This window comes from Euleptes europaea, chromosome 1, assembly GCF_029931775.1.
Source record: "Euleptes europaea isolate rEulEur1 chromosome 1, rEulEur1.hap1, whole genome shotgun sequence".
NCBI classification, from domain to species: Eukaryota; Metazoa; Chordata; class Lepidosauria; order Squamata; family Sphaerodactylidae; genus Euleptes; species Euleptes europaea.
Genome location: NC_079312.1, coordinates 7,446,924 through 7,466,313, shown reverse-complemented (window position 1 = coordinate 7,466,313; position 19,390 = coordinate 7,446,924). Strand labels below are relative to the sequence as shown.

Below are 19,390 nucleotides of genomic sequence, written 5' to 3'. Positions count from 1 at the left end.
TTTCATATCTCCACTTAACCGCCTTCTTTCTAAGCTAAACAGCCCTAAGTGTTTTAATCGCTCCTCATAGGGCAGTTGCTCTAGCTTCCATGACTTTATGCATAAAAGTGTTAATTTGTAAACAAAGCAGATGAAAAAAATGGCCAGTGCCCTCTATGAGTTGTGGAACATTGAGGGAAGTTGAGAGCCAGCTTTTGATTTTTGTGGGGGAGGTGGGCAATTGCCTTACTGAAAACCCCCAACGGCTTCAGGTATGAGGGTGGGGAGTCAGGCAATGAGGAAGGTGAAAATACCTCCACCCTACACTGTACTAGTCTGGTTCAGGACTATCTGAACAGAGTCCTGCTCACATAAACTCTGAGTCTCGGAGGTCAGCTTTATAGACCAACTGCTACTGACTTACCCCTGTAGGTTGACTACTGAACTTATACTCTTCTTTGAAAAACCACTGCAAGACTAATCGATTCCCCTGAAGGTGCCTCTTGGGCGAAACCCGAAGGGAAATTTGAGTAATAAAATATATTTGTATCTGTTTTGCACTATTGGCCTTGGTCTTATTTTTACCCCCGTAGGTTGTCGGTCAGTCTTATTTCCATGTTGTTCCAACATTTTCTCCACTGGCATTATACAAAACAGTTCCTCCTCTTGCATTATATGAAACAGCAGAGAGAGGCACTTAAGTTTCTTATCTGAAGCTTTTTGGGAGACAATGCCTCCTTATCCCACCATCCTTTCCTTCAGGTCGTGAGCAAATTTTCTGCACCCTCTTTAGGAGTCCCAGTCAACAAGGGAATGTTTTCTTTCTTCATTCAGGGTCCGGTGTCTTTTGAGGAGGTGGCTGTGTGCTTCACGGAGGAGGAATGGGCTCTGCTGAATCCAGACCAAAGAGCTTTGTACAAGGAAGTCATGCTGGAAAATTATGAGAATATAACCTCTCTGGGTAAGGATCCCTTTGCCCTTAATTTGAGCAGGTGCCCAAAGCTCTGAACTCCCTTTGTGCTGACCTTGTGACATAATGATGTTCCTGAGGCGGCAGGGTGTGCCTGATCAGCTTGGCCTGGCATGGATCCAGGATTTCTTTGCCAGATACCCAATAAAGGGAGCTTTGACTCTTGAGAGCTTGCGCCCTGGGAATCTTGTTGGTCTTTAAGGTGCTACTGGACTTGGATCTTGTTCTTCTACTGCAGACCAACCCGGCGACCCACCTGAAAGGATTTCTTAGCATTCATGTGTTGGCCTTGTTTCAGAGTTTAATGGGAGATCCCAGACCAGGGTGGGTAGAGTCTCAGAGGAAACTTTCCCCTTGGAGGTGAGCGGGTTAAAGAGGGTGATTCTCTCCTGGGCTCTTGGGCTTTCTATTCCCTTTCCATAGGCTGATACAGACTAAGCTGTGTTCCTCTCCACAGTGGTGTTCCTGGCCTTTATTTCAGCTTGGGTGTGTCACATATAACCCCACTTTGTGGAGGTGCAGAGTCAAGATCCCTCTGTAACAAAGGGATACTCAGTATTCTGTGGTATTTTCCCTTTAATCTCTACAACCAAAAGGGGAGCCATCCCTGATTAGTTGTGTATTCCGATATTAGAAAGACTGATTTGAAAGAGGCAGATTTGAAAACCTTATTTATAGGAATATGAGCAAATTAAAGAAGAAGAGTTGGGTCTAATACCCCTATTTATACCCCTTTAAGGCATCTCAATCTGGTTTACAATCACCATCTTTTCCTCTCCCCGCAACAGACATCTTGTGAGGTGGGTGGGGCTGAGAGAATTTGGAGAGAACTGTGACTGGCCCAAGGTCACTTAGCAAACCTCATGTGCGGGAGTGGGGGAACCTGTAAAGTTCCCTGACTCAAGCTCTGCTCTTCCACTTGCTACATTCCTTTGCAGGAGTTAAACGCAGACAGCAAAGCTTGTTATCCTTTCTCCCTCTTTTTAGGGAGTGGGGAAAGGGTGGGTCTCCCACTCAGACAGTCTTAGAAAATTCATATGGCTGCCAAGGGCGGAGGTGATTCATATGGCTTTGATTGTCTCCCTCCCCGGCCCTCTCAGGAGTTCTTATGATTCCCAAGCCTGACCTCATCTCCTGGCTAGAAGATGGCAGAAGAGAGGAAGAAGGAAGACAGCCATTTGTCCAGGGCTCCAGCAAGGGTAGGGGCTATGTTTTGGGGAATACTTTTATTGCCTTGGATTTTTGAGATTTCTTCAGTGGACTGGTGGGTTCATTTATTTTTGTTAATAATTCCTATTCTGTTTGCTCAAGGTACTTATGGTAGCTTACAGACTGTTTGAAAACAATAATTGTATATTAAAACCTGTGGTTTAAAGAATCATTAGAGATGTTGAATATTCAAATATGGTTTTAGCTGACACAGATATAGCACCTTCTGGTCTCTTGCACCTTTATAAGTTCAATATTTCATGGTCATGAACATATGAAGCTGCCTTATACTGAATCAGACCCAGTGGTCCATCAAGGTCTATTGTCTATTCATAGCGGCAGTGGCTATGCAGGATCTCAGGCAGAAGTCTTTCACATCACCTACTGCCTGTGCCTGGTCCTTTTAATTGGAAATGCCAGGGATTGAACCTGGAACCTTCTACATGTCAGGCAGAAGCTCTGCCACTGAATCAGACCCTTGGTCCATCAAGCTCAGTATCATCTACTCTGACAGGCAGGGGCTCCCCAGGGTCTCAAGCAGAGGTCTTCCACATCACCTGCCACCTGACCCTTTTAGCTAGAGATGCCAAGGATTGAACCTGGGACCTTCTGAATGCAAAGCAGAGGCTCTACCACTGTGCCATAACCCCTCATGCCTTTTCTTACGAAGAACTTGGACAAGGGTCCCCTTCCTTAGTATTTTGGTTGGGATCTTGAATCGTTCACTTTTATTTTGTTTCTGCCAGCTCAGTAGCCTCCTCCCTCCTCTACTGGTCTGGGAAATTGAGACTTTGACCAGATCTACAAATCTAGTGGCAAGAGGCGGCAGAGACTGGAACAGACTATAGTGTTTTGGACTGCAGGGGAAGGATCCAAGTTTTGAACGCTCCCCTTTATGTAAAAGAGAGACAGAGCCCAAAAACCATCCCTGGAAAGAAGGGGCCAGGCTGGATACTTTTTCCTCCCTGTGGTCATTGTTTTTGTTTTTATTGTTGAGAATGTACAAAGCATCCCCCCTTGAATCTAAAATAGTCCTGCTCACCCTAAAACTTCATCTTGCTGAGTGCGTAGCTTTCTTTTCAGAAATTTCTTCCCTGCGCTTCATCAAGAAGAAGAGTTGGTTTTTATTTTGTGCTTTTTCTCTACCTTGAAGAGTCTCAAAGCAGCTTACAATTGCCTTTCTCCTCCCCCCCCACATACACACAGAACAGACACCTTGTGAGGTTGATGGGGCTGAGAGAGTTCTGAGAGAACTCTGACTAGCCCAAGGTCACCCAGCAGGCTTCATGTGGAGGAGTGGGGAATCGAACCCCATTCTCCAGGTTAGAGTCTGCTGCTCTTAACTGCTACACCATGCTGGCTCACTTCATCACAAACAGAACCATGTGAATGATCTGGGTGAAGAGTTTTTCACTAGGAAGGCATGTTTTTGTCAAGATAAATGCTTGAGTTTGTACAAGGAATTACTTTTATAAGGAATGATGGACACACACACCCTGCAAATAGGAGCAAAGGACAGATGATATAGTAAGCTCCACAGAGGACAGTTTTGGGGTCAGGCCCCTTCTCTGTAGCATTGTGGAGCATTATAGATTGCTGATAAAGTTTGCATTTGGTTGTTTGACTGCTGGCTAGGGAATTAACAATTTAATAATGTTTCCCCAGATAAGCAGAGTTCATCCTTGAGCTACTAAAGTATTCCTAGTTAATATCAACCAAGTCTATTTAATATGTAGCAGGAGCAGCATCCTCACTTTTGAAAGAATTATGTGGCTAAACTCTTTATTCCAGTTGCCTTTAATGGAATTGGGATGATTTAGGGGATGCTATTACCTCCCCCCAAGCTTTTTTGCTTGTTTTGTTTCAAATATTTGCATGCCATTTCACAACAACACAGTGCAAGCAATTTACAACAAAACAGTTCAAAATGATTAAATTAAAATTATTTTTAAAAATCCCATTCCACTCAAAAAGTTACCCTTTCCATTTGCCTAGTCATGCTAAATGGGGCAAGCCTTTCCCATGTGCCCATTTGTGCTAAATTTTGAGCCAAGCTCAATGGGTAGATATTGTCAATTGATCTTGTACCCTGACCATCACAAAACGAATGAGATCTGTTAGAGAACCATTTGAGGAACATGCAAGCATGGTGTAGTGGTTAAGAGCAGCAGACTCTAATCTGGAGAACTGGGTTCAATTCCCCACTGCTCCACATGAAACCAGCTGGGTGACCTTGGGCCAGTCACAGTTCCCTCAGAACTCTCTCAGCCCCTACCTACCTCACAAGGTGCCTGTTGTGGGGGGGGGGGAGGGAAGGCGATTGTCAGATGCTTTGAGACTCCTTAAGGTAGAGAAAAGCAGAGTGTAAAAATCAACTCTTCTTTTCTATTTATTTGGGGGGAATTGTGTTCTAGAGGTGTCCAGAATAAAGACATGGTTTTTTAATGCAGCGCCACCATTTGCACAGGGTTTTAAAAATTTATTTTCAGCTATCAGTCCTGCGCCCAAACCTTGCCCATCCATGCTGCCACCATGTTGGCCATTAGTGAATGCTGTTGAGGCTGTTGAATAGGTGGGAAGACCCAGCTCTCCCAAGTAGTATATTTTGGTCTGTCATTTAGTTAATACCTTGATTTCAGGTTCTGTTTCTCCTCATGCTTCTTTTTTCTCTTTATCCCAGCAGGTTCTTTGTGGGACTATGAGAACAAGGGAGAGCCAAGCTGGGTGTCTTTAGAAGAAGCAAGATGGGATCATAAGGGAGCTGGAACCAAAGCAGAGCAGAGCAAGATGAATGAGTCATCCATGTCTCAGGGTAATGGTTTCTGTGAAATCGCGATCCAAGAAATGATGGACCAAGGCAAGAAAAGGAGGCAGTGCCCCGTGTGTGGGAAAAGCTTTAGCTGGAAATCCAGTCTGAGTTCTCATTGGAAAATCCACGCAGGGGAGAAACCATATCAATGCACAGAATGTGGGAAAACCTTTATCTGGAACTACAGCCTCATATCCCATTTGAGAATCCACACCGGGGAGAAACCATACTCATGCCTGGAGTGTGGAAAAAGCTTTAGTCGGAGAGAAAAACTTACCAGACATTATAGAATCCACACAGGGGAGAAACCATATAAATGCTCAGAGTGTGGAAAGAGTTTCCGCTGGAAGGAAAGACTTACTAGACACCTCAGAATTCATACGGGGGAGAAACCATATATATGCACAATGTGTGGGAAGAGCTTCAATTGGAGTCATAACCTTATATCCCATTTGAGAATTCATACTGGGGAGAAACCATTCACCTGTCTGGAGTGTGGGAAGAGTTTTAGTCAGAGAACGACCCTTACTTCCCATCAGAGAGTCCACTCAGGGGATAAACCATATAAATGCTCTGAGTGTGGTAAAGGCTTCAAACAGAAAACAGATTTAATTTCTCATGAAAGAATCCATGCAGGGGAAAAACCATATCAGTGCTCAGAGTGTGGGAAGAGCTTCAATCGTAGTACACATTTAGCTTCACATCAAAAAATCCACACGGGAGAGAAACCATACACATGCTCTGAGTGTGGAAAGAGTTTCAGTCGAAGTGCAAATCTAACCTACCATCAAAGAATTCACACAGGAGAAAAACCGTATGTGTGTCTGGAGTGTGGAATGAGCTTCAGTGTGAACACAAGTTTGACCTTACATCAAAGCATCCACACTGGGAAGAAACCATACATATGCTTGGAGTGTGGAAAGAGTTTTGTTTGCTCTGCACGTCTCACTAGTCATCAGAGACTGCACACAGGGGAGAAACCGTTTATATGCTTGGAGTGTGGGAAGAGTTTCAGTCGGAGCACGAACCTCACTTCTCATCAGAGACTGCACACAGGGGAGAAACCGTTCATTTGTTTAGACTGCGGGAAAAGCTTCAGTCGGAGTGCAAACCTTCTTAGACATCAAAGAACTCACACAGGGGAGAAGCCATTTAAATGCCTGGAGTGTGGAAAAAACTTCAGCCATAGTGAAACCCTTACTTTGCATAAAAGAATCCACACTGGGGAGAGACCATTTAAATGCCTTGAGTGTGGAAAGAGTTTCGGTCGGAGCACTCACCTGAATTCACACCTAAGAACTCACACAGGAGAGAAACGTGCGGTGAAGCTGCCCCAGTTGATTTTCTAGAACAGCTGTCTTAGCCTGCTGTAGAGCAAAAGTCAAGTGATAAAGACCACTCAGTCCCCTCATAGCACAAACATTTTGTGTGAACCACTAATTGAACAGTGTTTTCTGAAAAAACTTTTTGCACTTCTTACTTAGATTTAGGAGTAAGGGGCAAGATCTTGGACCCCAGTCTGGCAGTTCCCATTTCTGTCCTGTCTATAAGAATGATAAAGGGTATTGGTGAGGGTGTACCATACAGCAGACAAACCCATTCTTTGCCAATGTGTTGCCTGGCTGGGAAGTCCTGCAGACTAGTGTGGGGTGACGTCTTCCTGCTCTTGATAATGTCTGCACTCATTTTTGTTGTCTTCTCACTGTGAGGATTTTCATTACATTGTCCATTGAGCTAAGATGGTGTTGGGAATTGGTGGGCCTCATCTAGTGTTTGAATTGATGGGGAGTTTTATATTTAGCTTTGGAATTGCAGTTGGTTTTGTTACGATTCCAGTATCAGTGGTTTTGACTTGTAGCTTCTATATTATGCACCACATAGCTTATGCAGAATAGGGGCAGATCTGCCATGTTCTTTTTATGTATGCCTGTTCTAATTACCTAATTTTGCAAATGGGTCATTGAATATGGGTAGGTGTAAGTGAGTTTGGAATTGTTCTTTTTTTCTTTTGTGCTCATCTTTGTGTCTTAAAGCCACTTTTAACTCTACAAACCATCCAGGCCAAGTGCTCGCTCTTTAACCACAACAATGTGTTGCTGTCTGTTAACTTCTCACAAGGGGGAAATACAGATTGAAATAAATAATAGACAGCTTGAAGAAGCAATAGGAAATGAGGACCAAGTGGTCAGAGATGAGGTGATGGGGGTCCTCTAGCCAGGGGAAGAGAGGATTCTTTAAGCAACAGGCCATTTTTCAAAGGACTGCAGGAGAAGGAGTCTGCAGGCCAGGAAACAGGAAGTTGGAGTAGGAATATGGAAAAAGAAAAGGTATCCAAGAGCGTGTAGAGATGCTGCCGTTATGTTATCCAGAAGCCAGCTTCCTGAGAAACTTAGCTTTCATTAAAAAAAAAAAAGTCAAGCAGATATCTAGGGAGGATTCTCAGCAAAGGTAGAGAGAACACCTTGAGCATCACCATCAAGGATGGAAGGAGAGGTGAAGCTCTGCCCCTGACATGGGGGGGGGGGGTAACCAGGCCACTATTGGGTATAAGGAAGCAGTGTCCAAAGTTTCCCTCACCAAAATCGGGAGGCAGAAAGGGACACTTTCTGGCTTGAAGGGAAGTTTGTGTCCCTAGACCAGGGGTCTCCAGCATTTTTGAGCTGGTGGACACCTTTGGAATTCTGACCCAGGGTGGTGGCTGCAAACACAACATGGCTGTCAGAGGAGGCAGAGCCAACCAAAATATGTCAGGACATTTCAGGAAGAATTCTTTTGAAAAAACATACAGTTTCAAAATGTTTCCTTCCATACAACAGTTTACCTTCAGTGACTCAGTGAAGATACTTGTGTTGGGACAGCTACAGATGAAGCAACTTTTTAAAAATCCATATAGCCAGCCGCTGCTGAAGCAACTTTTTAAAATCTACATAGCCAATCAGACCTCCCCTCAGAAGCTCCCCTCAGAAGCTGATGGGCAAAAGCTCCACCTGGCCTTGCCTACTTGGTGGGTGCCAGGAAAGGACTTGGCAGGTGCCATGGTGCCCACCTGCACCGTGTTGGGGACCCTGGCCTAGAGTATCCCCATGTGGTGTCATACACTTGTTTCAAGTACATTAGCTTTCAGATGCTTTTAGGCTGTGGATATTTACCAAGGGAGAACTTTCCCCTCATTATTCTGTATTTCTACGAGACCTTTCATACCTAAGTTATAAAATATAACAGGTGGCCCTAATCTTCTCTTGTTTATTTCATTTATTGCCTGCCTTTCATGTTGGGACTCAGGACACAGCGTAAGGCAATGCAGTCAAATAGCATGAGTCTGTGAGAAAGGTGTAGATAAGTGTTACCAAAATTGCTCTTTGGATGGGGAATTAGCTCGAGCAATCGATAACTATGTATTTATTAAGCCGGGATCGCCATATGTCTACGAGGGTTTTTCTCAGTGACTCCCCGAATAAAGACAGACTCAGGAATTCCAAATTAAAAGGTTTATATATATATATATATATTCATTCATTCAATGTTACAAATAACACACGTACAAGAAAATAGGAATAAAGATAAAGGAGGTAAGTAAGAGGTATTGAGGGAGTTATTAATTAGGATACTTTACCAATCTCTAGAAGTGGAGATGTTCCAAAATCCGTGGCATAGAGGTAGACAGAATACAGTGGGGGGGGGGAGGGAGGGGTGTATGGAACTTAACACACGAGGGAGACAGGGCAGAGAGTGAAGGGGGAAGATCTGCTCTGAGCCTTGTTGGGTAGGGCAAAATATACCCTTTTTTTGGGGGGTGGGGGGGGAGTGAGATTCTCCAGATGGCTCCTTCCTAAAAAAGGATCAAAAGACTTTTTCTATGGCTGTGACTATCGGACCAAGTGACAATTTGTTTTCTAAGCTGGCATCCTTGATTTATACATCCTGAGATGGTCCTTCTCCGGAGGTTGTAAATCTTCACATTCCAGGGAGGCGGCAGGGGGAATCCTTTAATGTAGATAGCTGAGGATGTTTTCCCAGGATACACAGGAGGGGGGGGGGATATGCAGAGAAGGGCTACGTGATGCTCTCGCCTTGCAATAATGGCTTCCCTTTGGGTCAAGAGGCAATCAGGGATCATGGCAATTCTTTTGCAGGTTCTGCAGGTGATCCGGCCTCTTGTCCTGGAAAGTCTGGCTTGTACAAAGCTGGGGAGAGCTAGCCCAGAGCAGCAGGCTATTAAGGTGCAGGCAGCAATGTTTCAAACAGTTCAGTGTGTCTCTGTTATGGGTGCCATCTCCAGGGCTGGAGCTTTTAGGTATCATAAGTACCTGGTTGGCCACTGTGTGAACAGACTGCTGGACTTGATGGGTCTTGGTCTGATCCAGCATGGCTGTTCTCATGTTTTAAGTGCTTTGCCACTGAACCCCTGTTTTATTTATCTCAATCTCCTCCACTTGTTACGCTTCGAGAGTGTTAATACATGTGTAACCATGTTGAGCTATTTCTTCTTTACTTGTAGGCAAATGTATTTAATATTTATTCCGCTGTTTTATATGCTGTGTTGCTGCTAGGTGTGTTGACATTGCTGTTTCAAATTTGCCCTGACCTGGGTGGCCCTGGCTAGCCCGATCTCATCAGATCTCAGAAACTAAGCAGGGTTGGCCCTGGTTAGTAATTGGGTGGTAAGCCACCAAAGAAATCCAGGATCACTACTCAGAAGCAGGCAACAGCAAACCACTTTTGAACGTCTCTTACCTTGAAAACCGTATGGGGTCGCTGTAAGTCAGCTGCAACTTGACAACAACAACAAAGTTCTGCATGTTTTACAGGATCAGATCCTATGTCTGTCTTGCCAACAGTTTGCAGGTTGTTAATGTCTTTAAACTTTTGGTGCAGCGCCTGGATACTTCTTGCCTGTTTTTAAACGGAGTGAAAGTATGCTAGTGTGACTTCAGGTGAGGGGGGATCCTATGTTGTTTATGAAACATCTTAAGGGATTTTATAGATCTAAGGTGGGAGGACATCGATTGTACAAACATTTTAGACAAGCTTCTAGATGCATTTCATAATAATATCAGATATTGCTTTGAATAAATCTTTAAAACATTTAGTAGCAGGTTTTACATTTAGAGGGGGAATTTGGGCAGGTTCAAGATGAATACAGTATTGATTGTTTCTGTTACTTGCATTATTTGGGTGTTTCATCTGCTAATTACTTAACTTATGATTTAAGGGATGATGGGATCCATGTTTGGATCGTGAGACATGAAGTCAAGCTGCCTAAAGCAGACCTGTGTATGTGTCTGTATTGTAGTTGTGGCTCTGGGGGTGGGTTAACTTCCTTTGAGTGGAAATCCTTCCTGGGGCTTAAAGACAGGCCAAACTCAGGGGTCTTCCACACCCCATGGATTATGACAGTGTGTGTGGGCGGTGGGAGTATCACATCATATCAGTCTTGGCACAGAGCAATTTTTCCAAGTTCATTTTAAGTATTTGATTCTCACAGGGTCCAAATCTCGCTGGGCATTGTATTCCACCAGGTTGGGGCCAGAGCCGAAAATGCTCTGGTTGAGAATGGCCAGATACTTTTCAGCAGCATCAGCTCTGAGAGTCAGCTTCAGAGGAGCAAATGCCAGCCGCAAGTCAAATATTTTCTAAGCTATCCACAGCAGCACAATTTCAGGCCATTCAGGGGAATATTTCAAGGACTTCTAAAAGAACTGAAAGGAATGATAATCATGTTTCTATTTGGCTTTGTGCTTTCCAGTGTATTGCTTAAATAGGTAATCTAACATTTCGTTCATTATGTTTTTTTGTGGTTGTATGGCAACCCGCATAAGCCTTTCATTGCTTTCAGCAGGATTAAAACAAAACAAAGGAGCATTGTGGTATATGAACAGGTTGTTTATAGGAAGAGCTTTTGTGAACTAGAGTTCACTTCATCAAATTAATGTTTCTAAAGGTGTATATCTGTGTCTTTGAGCACACACTGGCAAAGAGAGAGAAATAGTCTAAGTAGTGGCGCTGAAAGGCCAGCTGGCTGTAATCCATCATAGTTTCTACCACAACCACGGTGCCATCCCAAGTGGAAGAGTTAGATTCAAGTCCAGTAGCACCATAAAGACCAACAAGATTTTGGGGGGTATACACTTTTGAGAGTCAAAGCTTTTCCTCAGATACAAGCATACTTGTAAATTTTGTTGGTCTTTAGGGTTCTACTGGATTGGAATCTCGCTGTTCTACTGCAGAACAACATGGCTACCCACCTGAAACTATCCCAAGCAGAGTTAATATGTGCAGCAGCAAATTCATTTCACAGACATCCAAGGTAGTCGACAAACAGGCAAACAGATAAGATCTTCAGGGACAGTGTGGTGTAGTGGTTGAGAGCAGGAGACTCTAACCTGGAGAAATGGGTTCAATTCCCTGCTCCTCCACATGAAACCTGCTGGGTGACCATGGGCTAGTCACAGTTCTCTCAGAACTCTCTCAGCCCCACCTACCTCGCAAGGATTGTTGTGAAGAGGGGAAGGGAGGTGATTGTAAGCCACTTTGAAACTCCTTTAAGGTAGAGAAAAGCAGAGTATAAAAACCAACTTCTTTAATGTTGAGTGGTATTCTTATATTATACTCAGTAACTTTTAAAGGCCCTGACCTGGATGGCCCAGGCTAGCCTGATCTCGTCAGATCTCAGAAGCTAAGCAGGGTCAGCCCTGGTTAGCATTTAGATGGGCGACCACCAAGGAATACCAGGGTTGCTATGCAGAGGAAGGCACTGGCAAACCACCTCTCTGTTAGTCTCTTGCCATTAAAACACCAAAAGGGGTCGCCATAAGTCAGCTGCGACTTAAAGGCACTTTACACACACACACAACTTTTAAAGATGTACAAATTGCAGAAGCACAACACCTGCTGCAGCTATTTAAAACCTGTGTGTGGGTAAAGGGTTGTTCAGCAGGAGGAGAGATGGAGGGAAGATGGCTGCCAGTTTAAAATATTTAGGCTGAGTATTTTTCTTTCTCTACCTTTGCTTGAATTTAAAACCAGAAGGTTGCCAGGGTGGGAGCCCAAGGACTCTTGGCCCTTAGTCTATGGATTACAGCCTACAGCCTTGGCCAGATGGGTTAACCTGATGAACACCAACCCAGAATGTCTTCTCTACTTGTTGCCCTTTTTTAAATACTGCACTTTATGTAAATGTGTTTAGAAGTAAGTGTTTTAAGTCCCCATTATGGAGAAAAGTGGGCAAAAAGTGTACTAAGTCAATCAATCAATGGATAATCCATGGCAAAGGGTCAGCAGGAAGCAGCCCATCAAAGGAGAAACACGGAGCATCCAAGTTTACTGCAAATGTGCCAAAAGGTCATGGATGGATAATCCCCGACAGGTAGGGCTGGCTGGAGATGACATGTCACATTTGCACATGGGCATGTATATTGAGGGAGAGTGAATTCTGGGTAATTTAGTTTGAAAGCCCTGTATCCCATCTGGGCTACAGCTGCTCACCACTGCTGGTACACATACCACTGAATGAAAATTACTGGACTAGATGTCAACATACCATGCAGTTCTAGATGTTTCAAGTTCTCAAAGGTACACTGCTTTGATGGGTACACAATGGGATGGATGCCTTTCCATCATCTTTGGTCAGCATGGTGTAATGGTTAAGAATGGTGGTTTGGAGTGAGGGACTCTGATCTGGAGAACCAGGTTTGATTCCCCACTCTTCTACATGAGCAGTGGACGTTAATCTGGTGGACTGGATTTGTTTCCCCACTCCTACACATGGAGCCAGCTGGGTGACCTTGGGCTAGTCACACTCAGCCTTAAGTAGTAGAGAAAGTCGGCACTCGGCATATAAAAACCAACTCTTCTTCTTCTTGGTCTCTTCACATAAGCTCTTCTACCACATTCACATTAGCTCAGGTAGTATGGTAAATGTTATCTACTATTAATAACTTTATCTTTACCTTGAGAGCCAGCATAGCATAGTGGTTAAGAACAGTGGACTGTAATCTGGAGTACCGGGTTTTATTCCCCACTCCTGCATTTGAAGCCTGGTGGGTGACCTTGGGCTAGTCACAGTTCTCTCCGAACTCTCTCAGCCTCACCTCCCTCATTAGATGCCTGTTGTGGGGAGGGGAAGGGAAAGTGATTGTAAGGTGTTTTGAAACTCCTGAAAGGTAGAGAAAAGCAGGGTATAAAAACCAATTCTTCTTCTAACTTTGCTCACAATCACTTGTTAACCTATTTAGGAGCTTTTGTTCAAGGAGCCTGAGAAATAAGAATCCACCATCAGCTGGCCATGTCTCCTTCTCCAATGCACAGTCTCCCATCAGGTTTTCAAAGTTTTAAGTATTTTTTAAAACATTGTGTGAGCCACCCCACAGGATGGTTGTATAGTTTACAACTGCTGGTCAATGAAAGTAATGCCTCATTTGGTCACTGGGAAAAAGTCAGATCTAATTGGTAGTGAATGGATCCTTATGAGTTGAGTTTGCTAACACTAACACAAAGTGAAACTACCATCGTACTGTAGCTCATCCCTTGGTTGATGGACAGCAACATAAATACTACCAATCCACCACTTCATCGCGTGCCACCATAACACAAAAACATGGATCCTCCCTACAGGCTTTAGGATGAGCAGATGCACCTGGCCCAAAATTAGCCAGCAACCTTTAGTGGCAGACTGCGGATTTATACCTGGTCTGTGGATTGATCCTAGTCTGACATTCCAACTCCTATAACACACAGCCTCTGAAAGATGAAAGTTGTTACACCCTCTTTGTTTTGTAACAGGGGGGCTATTTTCCACACACCCCTGTCTGTGCAGCCTGCTTTTTCCTGGCTTCTTGTGAGAAAACTTTTACTTCAATTGCAAATAGCAAGAGGGAAATCTGGACATATCTTGGTCAGATTGTTGATTCACTTCATTTTTGGCACTGTGAATAATCATGAAGCAGGCAGCCAGTTTTGAGAGTCCTGGCCTTATTTTCAGAGAGACAGACAGATGCATCTTTTTATTGTTATAGCTATTATATTTTTATTGCATTACTTTCCAATTTTCTAATACAATTTGCTTTCCACACTCCAAACATTTCTGTAGCCCCCCACCATGTGAATTCTTTGATGGGAAGTAAGGTATCTAATGTGATGGAAGCTGTTTCCACCCTTGAGGCCCTTTCTGCTCATTGTAAATTCTTTGATAGTAGATAATGTTTCCATTCCCACTGAGGCTTTTTCCACATTGCAGGCATTTATATCTTTTCTCCGCAATGTGAATTCTTTTATGAGATGTGAGGTTATCTTTCTGCCCAAAGCTTTTTCCACATTCCACACATTTCTATTTTTACTCCCCCATGTGAATTATTTGATGAGAAGTAAGGCTTCCACTGTGAGTGAAGCTTTTTCCACACTCTAGGCATTTATATGGCTTCTCCCCTGTGTGGATTCTTTGATGGTAAGTAAGGTGTGCATTCTGACTGAAGCATTTTCCACATTCCAGGCATGTATATGGTTTCTCCCCTGTGTGAATTCTTTGATGAGATGTAAGGCTTCCATTCTGACTGAAACTTTTCCCACACTCCAGGCATTTATATGGTTTCTCCCCTGTGTGAATTCTTTGATGGTAAGTAAGGCTTCCACTCTGATGGAAGCTTTTTCCGCAGTCCAAGCATCTATATTTTTTCTCCCCTGTGTGAATTTTTTGATGGGAACTAAGGCTTCCACTATGAGTGAAGCTTTTCCCACAGTCCCGACATTTATATGGCTTCTCCCCTGTGTGAATTCTTTGATGGGAAGTAAGGTGCCCAATATGACTGAAGGTTTTCCCACATTCGAGGCACTTACATCTTTTCTCTCCTATGTGAACTCTTTGATGGGACATTAGGTTATCTTTCCGTCCAAAGCTTTTTCCACACTGAAGGCATTTATATGGTTTCTCCCCTGTGTGAATTCTTTGGTGTAAAGTAAGCTTTCCACTTTCACTGAAGCTCTTTCCACACTGCAAGCATTTGTATGGCTTCTCCCCTGTGTGAATTCTTTGATGGACATTAAGACTATGTTTCCTTCCAAAGATTTTTCCACATTGCAGGCATTTAAATATTTTCTGTCCATCATGGGAGTTCAAATGTATACTAATGTTGGGGTTTTCAGAAATTCTTTCCCCGCTTATGCTATGCATATTCCAGTTGCCTCCTTTGTAAATTTTGTGAAGTAGTGGAATTTCATCACCCTGGGAAAAGGGGGAATTATTCCTTCCCTCACACAGCTGGTTTTCTTCTTCCTTCCGTAGTCCTTCAAAATATCCACTCTTCTCTTTCACCTCTATATATGAATCCTCTTTTTCTGTCATCTGATGCTCTTCCATTTCATTCAATGCCTCCCATGCTTCCCCCACTGAAAGAAACAGAAGTTTGGCATGAACACAGTGAAAATAATGGAGGTTGAAATTAGGGACTGAACTAAATTTACTGCTGATCAGTAGTTAATGTCAGTGACAGGGAATAGCTTTTTCTTGTAATTGTTATTAGAGGAGCGACCCTTCTCAGATGTGAACTGGAAGTCAGAAGAGCTGCCAGAAGGTGTAAAAGAAAGCTAGTGAGTTTCTACCCAAGCACAGATCAGCTAATTAACCTGGGAAGTGTGGCAACATAACCCACGACCTTTCTCTTCCCTTCCATTAAACACAAGGAGTGGGATCTCCTGAAGGACACGTTTCTTTCCAGCAAGGCTGCTTCAAGGAGTCCATGTGCCTATAATTCCCAAGTCTGCCCCCTGCCTGCGCATCCCTTTCTTGTGAGAAAACTTTTACTTCAATTGCAAATAGCAAGAGGGAAACATATGCTTCGAGTGTGTCCAGTCATTCATTTTTTCTGGGAAGAAGCTATTATTTGTATCAATTTTGCATTAGAATGTTCATTGATTTTTGAGGATGCTTATGTACTTTTAAACTATCTGCCTGTCTCTTGGAGGCTAACCGATGGTCAATGAAAATAGACCACCTGTGCCCTTACTTCAGCTAAAAGACTCATATTACAACACTGGAAAAATAAATGCCCATCTTTGGTAAATCAATGGATTGTGGATCTTGTGCGCAGATCTGCCACCACTGTTGTTACATTTTTGTCTCTATTTTACATATACTCCCTCACCCCCTTTTTTGTACTCTCTTTTGTTGCTGGACTTTGAGTATTTTTTCTATTGTTGTTCTTTTCTGGGTTCTTTTTTTAAAGAACGAAATTAAAAATAAAACCCTCTGTCACTCTGAATGGACAACACTTGGCTAGCCTTGGTATGCTATATTACTTGGGGGAAGGAAGTTGCCTGTTTTCACATGTTCAGGTTATGCAGGCACCATTTCAGCATTCACATCTGCTCCCGCCTCTTCTGAAGAGAAACAACTTTGAAGATAAGACCACAGAGATCCTCCAGCCCTTGGAAAGAAGCTCAAGCAACACACAGTCCCACGACAGACCTAAGCAGCTACCTGCCAATCCCTCCTCTTCATCAAAGATTGGGGGAAACATCTCTTCCTCCTCTTCCAGCCAGGATATGAGCTCAGGTTTGGCAATCTTAGGTGCTTTTATCAGTGGGGAAAGAACAACAAAACATTATCATTCCTTAGTTACACAGAAATCCAGCAATTCCAAGCCATCTTGACTGTATCCCTCCAGAAATATTCAATAAGCAAGTAATAGGGGTGGGGTACAGTACATTATGGAATCGTCCATGGGGCAATGGCAATTCTGTGCCAGCTCCCTGCCAAGCTGAAATGCCAGCTGAGAAATAGTGACAGAAAAGCCGGAAGGGTTCCCTCCACAGCCACATCTCAGCTCAGGTAAGGGAAGGCCCAGACAGGAGGGAAGCCCATACTTAACCACCCCACCTACTAAAGACCAGGAATCCCTTGGCACCTCTTCTGATTCCCTCTCATGTGGTCAAGGCACAGGACTGACAGGCAGAGGCTCCCTCTCTGCAAGGAGGGCCCAAAACCCCTCCCACATAATAGGAAGTATCATGGAGGGAGGCAGAGATCAGCGAGTGGGCCCAGGGCAGACAGCCTGACCGTGTCCTTCCTTATTTAGGACCTCTTTACAGTCACTCCCCACAGTAAGGAGGAGACAGCCCAGGAGAAAAGGATCCTCACCCAGAGAGGCCATGTTCCCAAAATTCTCCAGCATGACTTCCTTGTACAGAGCTCTCTGGGCTGGACGCAGCAGGGTCCACTCAGCCTGGGTGAAATACACAGCCACCTCTTCAAAGGACACCCCACCCTGGAAGGAGAAAACCGTGGGAGAGATCATCCAGCAATCTGGAGGCAGGAGTCATTGACATGAGGAGAAATAGAACTGGGTGTCATCCACAACAGTGGAGCTCAGTGAGTCTGTAGAGGTCCTGCATGGGTGATGGGAGAAGGTACAAAAGGTAAAGGTAAAGGTCCCCTGTGCAAGCACCGGGTCATTCTTGACCCATGGGGTGATGTCACATCCCGACATTTTCTAGGCAGACTTTGTTTGTGGGGTGGTTTGCCAGTGCCTTCCCCAGTCATCTTCCCTTTACCCCCAGCAAGCTGGGTCCTCATTTGACCGACCTCGGAAGGAAGGAAGGCTGAGTCAACCTTGAGCCGGCTACCTGAAACCAACTTCCGTCGGGTTAGAACTCAGGTCGTGAGCAAAGCTTTGGACTGCATTTCTGCAGCTTACCACTCTGCGCCACGGGGAGAAGGTATACAAATGGATAAAGCCCAATAAATTGGTTCTGAGTGTAGTCAAGGCTGAGGTGTTGCTGGTCAATGAAAGTTCTACTTGAGAATTCAGCCTGTCCTGGAAGGGTTGCGCTCCCCCTGAAGGGGCAGCTTCTACCGGCTTCTGGAAAAATACACCGTTTCACTGATAAAAAAATCATAGCTCAGTGGGAGAATATCTGTTTGGCTTGCAGAAGGTCCACAGGTTCGATCCCCAGCATCTCCAGTTGAAAGGATGAGGCAGACCAAGGGTCAAGCTCAGTAAATGGCAAGTTTGTTTAGGCATGGGGACATGGCTTGGTGGTAAAGCTTCTGCTTGGCATGAAGAAGGTCCCAGGTTCTATCCTGGCATCTCCACTTGAAAATCTCAGGTATGAAGTGATAGGGAAAACTCCTCCTGCGACCATGGAGAACAACTGCCAGCCAGAGGAGACAAGACTGATTTTGATAGACCCGATGGTATAGAGATGCTAAAGGTGAATAGATTATGCCCTGACCTGGGTAGCTCAAGCTAGCCTAATCTTATCAGCTCTCGGAAGCTAAGTTGGTCAGCTCTGGCTAGTATTTGGATGGGAGACCTCCAAGGAATACCAGGGCAATGGCAGATCATCTCTGAACCTCTCTTGGCTTGAAAACCCTATGGGATAACAATAAGTCAGCTGTGACTTGACGGCACTTTCCACCACCAAATAGATTTCTGCCCTCCACTGCATGCTCCCCCAGTGAACATTCACACACACCAGTACCTGAGATGGCTGCATGGCATCTTTTTTCACTTCACCACACAGAGGAGATACCAGAGAAGGTATCAAGGGTGTTGCCTGGGAGGGAGAAAAAGAAAGACAGTGGGAAACTATTTTTGCTGCACAAAACCTGGAGGCTGGTAACCCTAATGGGTGTACAGAATCCAGTGTGAAACAATTTCGACCACTTCCCACCTCAAAAGGAATTTCAGGTCATGTGGATGCTCAAAATAAGCACCCCACTGTAATTTGGAAGGGGCACAAGAACTTCCATGTGGATACATCCCAAGTCCTCTTTCATCTTCTTTTCCCTAAACTAAAAACTCCCAAGCGCCTCCCTCATCAGTTTTCCACCTCCTTGCTTGTGCCGGCTGCCCCTTTCTACACCACTGAAGTACTCAGATAGCGTGTTAAAAGGGCCAAACCAATTCTGGATAAGACAATCAGCCTTTTTTAGCTGTGCCAGCCAAACAAATCCTCTGGAACCACATCTGCCAGGGTAGGCTGGGGCGAGGAAGGCTGCATGCAAAGAGTGTGGCCTCTCTGAGACATTTTTCTGTTAGTGTTCACATAAGCTCCCTATTGTTTTGCCCTTTGTCTCCAAGGGCCTGGTGCTAAGGTAGCACTTGGAACGATGGGAGATGCTAAAAAGCCCACTAGATGCAATGGGAGCCAAGACAGCCAATTGACTTTTGACACAAAGTAATCCATCAATCTCAGCCAAAACTTTTGAAATACGCAGGTGCCCTGTGAACCTGTGAGGGATAGAGAGCCGTGTTCCACCCACGGCTGTTCTTTTACCCCATCTGTACCTTCCATTGTTCAGGGTTGGTCCTGTACGAAGGGTTGAGTGGAGCCTGGAGATTATTCAGCACCAGTGGCATGTCACCTTTCCCCTTCAGACTTTTGTCCCTCTTGCTATGAGTGCTCTAAGAAACACCTGTGTGTGGCAA

General features: G+C 44.4%; 2 protein-coding genes and 1 long non-coding RNA gene across 3 annotated transcripts in view; 1 reads left to right on the top strand and 2 right to left on the bottom strand.

Moving 5' to 3' along the window:
• LOC130480170 (zinc finger protein 721-like) overlaps nucleotides 1-15,088 on the bottom strand; it is a 28,362-nt gene extending 13,274 nt beyond the window's left edge. Inside the window, 1 exon segment of the mRNA XM_056852614.1 lies at nucleotides 14,224-15,088. Within this exon segment, the coding sequence (XP_056708592.1) occupies nucleotides 14,224-14,835 (612 nt within the window). The 5' untranslated portion in view covers nucleotides 14,836-15,088.
• Nucleotides 4,979-6,274, top strand: LOC130480150 (zinc finger protein 501-like). Its single transcript, XM_056852591.1, is given in 2 exon segments — nucleotides 4,979-6,163; nucleotides 6,165-6,274. Coding segments are annotated over 2 exon segments (1,248 nt in total). The 5' UTR covers nucleotides 4,979-5,002; the 3' UTR covers nucleotides 6,252-6,274.
• Nucleotides 15,089-16,479: 1,391 nt separating the features above from the next.
• On the bottom strand, nucleotides 16,480-18,503 carry LOC130480187 (uncharacterized). Its single transcript, XR_008933406.1, has 3 exons — nucleotides 18,441-18,503; nucleotides 17,098-17,224; nucleotides 16,480-16,530 (listed from the first exon to the last, which is right to left on the bottom strand). It is a non-coding gene; the product is annotated as an uncharacterized LOC130480187 (long non-coding RNA).
• Nucleotides 18,504-19,390: the final 887 nt, after the last annotated feature.